Consider the following 5003-nt stretch of genomic DNA (forward strand, 5'->3'; position numbering starts at 1 on the left):
TTATAATTTATTATTATTGTTTTAATTAATTATTATTACTATTATTATACTAATTATTATTATTATTATTATTATTATTAATTACTCCATCCGTTTCCTAAAGATTTTTCCTTTTTCCGTTTAAGTGTGTTTTCAAAAGGTTTTTTCCCTCCTTTACTTTATTCCTTATTTGGAATTTTTTTTCCCTTTTTACCCTCTCATGTCCTTATCATATGGTCCACCATTACATTATTAATTCAATTTTACTTTCTTTCTCTTTTCTACTTTAACCCATTTTTATTTGTTATTTATCTTAACCCCTTCTTCTCTCTTACTTTACCCACCTCATACCCTACACAAATGGATTATCCTTGGTATATGTAGGAGCAATAACAAGAAAGATCTTTAGGAAACAGAGATAGTATTATTATTAGTTATTATAATTATTAATATTAATATTTATTATTATTAATCGTTAATATTATTTTTTCAGTTCAATTTAGTTCCGGATTCAGTTTTGTAAAAATAAGTGCAAGTCTCAATCAGACAATCATAGTATCTGCCTATCTGGTAGCGACTTTCTTGTCCAACATAACATACCCAATTCTACCTGTTGGACCACTTGAAAGTTGTATTCTCCACCATCACCACCCTAAACCGCACACAAACAAAAACCCTCCCCAACATTCCAACAAAATCCACCATGTCTGCTACTACAACTTCTTCCTCCTCAAACTTCTTCTCTTTACTCCCACAAACTCACAACCCCAAAACCAAGTTCCCATCTTCCATAAAAACCCACCTCTCATATCCTCTTACATTCCCTTCATTTTCTCTCAAAATCCAAACAATCCCCAGAAATCGAAATGGGTTGTTTATAACATCAATGGGAACTTATAATGTGCAGGTAATAGTGGAAGAAAATGAACCAGAAGAGAGGCTGCTCAATAGGTTTAGGAGAGAAGTTTTAAGAGCTAATATTATTCAAGAATCTAAGAGAAGGAGATGGTTTGAAAATCCTCATGATAAGAAGAAACGCAAGTCTCGTGAAGCTGCTAAGAAGAATCGTAAAAGGTTTTTCCTATTCATTTCTTGGAATTATTACTCTTTTGCTTTAAGATTTTGTTATTGTTGTTCATGATTTAATCTGATTGTATTTGATTCAGGTTGCAAAGTTGTGGGATTTTAAGTTATTTGATATTTTAGGGCATTTTTTTTGCCTTTTTAGATTGTTGGGATTTGTTTGTTGTTGTGGAGTTTGGTTTTGTGTTGTTTAGTTAGGGTAGAATATGTTACTGGGAATCCTCAAAGACCCCGGAAAAAGAAATGCACTTTTTGGTAGAAATGTGAGGATTTTATTAGCAAAGGATGTACTTATAAACCTTGAATGAGAAATGAAGAGAAAAATTGAAGGGGTTTTACTTGGGTGAAGTGTGGTTTTTCTAAGTTTAATGGTGGAAAATTAAGAACTTCCAGATATATAAATGAAGAGAAAGATTGGAGGGGTTTTGCTTGGGCAAAGGCGAAGTGTCCTTATGCTAAGTTTTATGGTGAAAATTTTATGTTTTGCCAGACTTGAAATGGTGATTAGAAAGTTTCCGGCAAAATTCGAAAAGGTTTGTGAAATGTAGAAAAAATGGGGGTTTTATGTTTGGATTCAAGAATGGATTTAGGTGGTGGAAGTTATTGGGTCCTATGATGATACTTCCTCCGTTTCTTTTTACTCGCTACACTTCTCATTTCACGGACTCGTAGGCAATTTTTGGAGAAGAGAGAGGTAGAGAGTCAAAAGAAAAGGGACCCATGTGGGAGGAGAGAGATAGAGAGAGTTTATTGCCCAAAAAAGAAGTGTAGCAAGTAATGTGAAACTTCCCATAATGGAAAGTGTAGCGAGTAAAAAGAAACGGAGGAAGTATATCAAAATGTGTATAGTGAGGTATGCCAGTCAGATTAGTTTTTATGTTTGCTTAAATAAGCTTGACGAGCAACATGATGATATATGGTTATGCAAAGTCCCAATCTTGGAAGTATGATCTTATGACCTAGGAAAAAATTGTGATGGAAAATTCAGGGTTTAGCAGCACCTTTTTATTTCCGCTTTGTATTCACTTCATTTTTTAAAGGTCTTTTGTATACTTCGGAGTTTGGAGTGATGGACTATTGTAGTGGACTTATCTAAGCGAAAACTACAGAAGTTTTCTCCTTTTGGGTTCTATATTAGTTGTTTGGTTTTGTTTATGGATGTTTGTTTTGTTTTAGTAAGAGATGGGTGGAAGAACTGGGATATAAAATTATAAATTTAGTTTTGGCTGGCTTCACATATTTGGAATTTCTGGGATGAGCATGAAGAATCATAATGAAGGATGAAAATTTTAGGCTATTTGTACTTTTATTAAGGGATGATTGAAGATTTTATTTCTGTAAGTAATTATAATTGACTTGTAGAAAGTTAGACACAAAATCAAAACATCAGTTTCATATCTGATAGATGGGCAATCTTCACCTTACTTTAGTGCAAAATGAAGGAAATTTGGGTTGCTAATGATTGCATTATGGTATGATAAACATGATACTAGACATATCATTCCTTTGAATACCTTGGTATACTCAATTATTTCTTTGCCCAGAATACTCTTCGCAGAGTTGGTGAGTTCGGTATGTTGAACGACTTAGAGCTTTGAGGAGTCAAAATTAATATGTTCTGGTCTTCTGGATATTGCTGTTGTTCCAATGGTATTAGAGATCCTTTATGGATTATGCTGTGTAGCGCAGATGTTTGCTATCGATCTATCGCTGACTACGATTGGCCCGGATGGAAAATGAAAAGTGTAATGGTAATTAGTTTATCACATTATTCCCCTATAATTAAGGATATAACATCTCCAAGTACTTCTTAAATTAGTTGTGTCATTCTCATCTTCTGTACGTAACTCTAAGCAGGGGTATCTTGGGAAATTCAATTACAGTTTACTAGTATACCAGGAAAGGTGAGAAATTTTTCTAGACAACGCAAAATAGTCTCACGTTTGGCTTTTATTTCCAGACAGAGTTAGGCTAAATAGTAAAAAGAACATCTTTTGTTATTTCTTCATATATGAAATTCAGTACATAACTACATATGTTGAGTCATTTTAGAAGTTAGCCTATGCAATTATTTGTAGTAGCAAAGCCCAAAGGTTACCAGTTACCATAGAAGCCTTTAGATAGGTTCCTCTGTTTGCTCGACAAATTTAAGGTTTATTAATAACATTGCTTTTTGCCTCTTTCCTTTTATCCCATAAAATTCAGCCTCTATGTCCGAGTTCTTGTGCTATACTCCCTCCGTTAAAATCAACCAATCACTCTATTACAGCTATCCACTCTGCTTGATGTACTGTTAGATTGTGTAGGAAAAGGAATATGTGGTGCAAGTTCGCAACCAAATAAACAGATGTATACCAACTCTGTGGAATTAGTTACCTGAAGTCTCTGGTAACAAATTAGCATCCATCATCTGTGTTAGAATTGAGAAGCTGCAACCAAATTTCATTCTTTCTGTTGCTTACCCATGCAACATTGCTATCTATCATTTTACCTTGATGGGAATTTATGCGTTTATGGTTAGTGTTGTAGTTTTGTTTACTGGCATTCTATTTTTTTCTCTCTGTAATAGTAATCTGTGAGATAATTATGCAGACTTTGACAAGATGAAGAATGGCTCTGTATATCTTTTTACCTTTACTACTAAGAGGAGTATTAAATTAGCATCTTGCAGAATCCCTAAAGTGCTTTAAATGAACTGTTTTTCACTTTTGTTTGAGTGTGATCTTGATCTTCTGTTGCTTTCTTATTAGAATCAATGTTCATAAACCGTCAGTGAAATCTTTTAAATTTCTTTAAAATGGTGATTCATGTTTCCTACTTGTTTATATGCAGGCCTTTTCAGCCAAGAGTTACAAAGCAGAACAATACAGAGATTCCGAAGAAGGAAGTTGATGACTTTGATAACGATAACTGGGACCTTCCTGAAGGTGACCTTCCCTATTGACCAAGCTGATGCTAGCAAGTGACATGCTGACAATTGACAGAACTAAATCTTTTAGTGCATCGTGATTAGTGGTTTTTGAATTACAACAGTGTAAAAAGCAGTAAATTACAAATACTAGAACTGGATGTGTTGTAAAAATAGTTTGAAAGCTTTACTATTGTTTCTTTGATAGAAGACACTGAATTTTGAAAGATGTAACAGTAGATCAGTTATATTTTAATGAATCAAGCGATTGCAGCAACAATTTGCTACAAGGGGAGTTTGGCTTGTTGCTTTAGAAGACTCGAGGAGCCGGAGCACGAAACCAAATTTCATGCTACAAGCACTGGCAATGTGTCATTGGAAAGCTTACATGAGAATGATGAAGTTATTTGAGTGCTTTCTTCCATATATTTCTATGACTATGTGCTATTGGTACTAAAACTTGTATCCTATGTGATGCATTTCCTCTTTTTAATGTGCAGTATTGAGACATTGTTGGTACTTGGTATACTTTTGGGTTTGTATTAATGACTCCAACGTGACCTTGAGCGTGGGCTTCGGGTTACCGAACTCAGTTCAACTTTCATTTGAGTTTGAGCTAAATCTTTTTACTTTTTAAAGTATAATGGTGTTCTAGTTCAACTTACTTAAATCTACACTAGAGTTTAAAGTTATAGCCTTTTTATGTTACGACATACTTTCTCCGTTTTTAAACAAGTGTAACATAGAGAAGTGATATACAGTCATACAAACCAATGCTCCTAGAGAGAGAGTAAGAGACCACTTTTTCATACCTTTGATGACTTCAATTAAGTGTTTAATTGCCAAAAGAAAATGTACCCAACTGTCATTCTCAGCTGAGATTAAAAGCAAAAAGGGAGGGAAGTTTTAAAATTGGGACTACTTCTAAAATTCAGGAAAAATTTGAATTTTTGCATGCAAAATTTTACTGCCATCACGTCTTATATAAGGAGTAGCTGTACAATTATTTTCATATTTTTACAACACAAGGGAT

The 5003-nt window shown here is 33.9% G+C and overlaps 1 protein-coding gene across 1 annotated transcript; it reads left to right on the forward strand.

Annotated features, from left to right (window-relative positions):
* The first annotated feature begins 555 nt into the window (after nucleotides 1-555).
* Nucleotides 556-4265, forward strand: LOC104908732 (hypothetical protein). Its single transcript, XM_010697883.3, has 2 exons — nucleotides 556-1053; nucleotides 3895-4265. The coding sequence occupies exons 1-2, from the start codon at nucleotides 683-685 to the stop codon at nucleotides 4004-4006; spliced, it is 483 nt and encodes a 160-aa protein (XP_010696185.1). The 5' UTR covers nucleotides 556-682; the 3' UTR covers nucleotides 4007-4265.
* The last annotated feature ends 738 nt before the right edge of the window (nucleotides 4266-5003 follow it).

This window comes from Beta vulgaris, chromosome 7 (genome assembly GCF_026745355.1).
Source record: "Beta vulgaris subsp. vulgaris cultivar EL10 chromosome 7, EL10.2, whole genome shotgun sequence".
In the NCBI taxonomy this organism is placed as follows: domain Eukaryota; kingdom Viridiplantae; phylum Streptophyta; class Magnoliopsida; order Caryophyllales; family Amaranthaceae; genus Beta; species Beta vulgaris.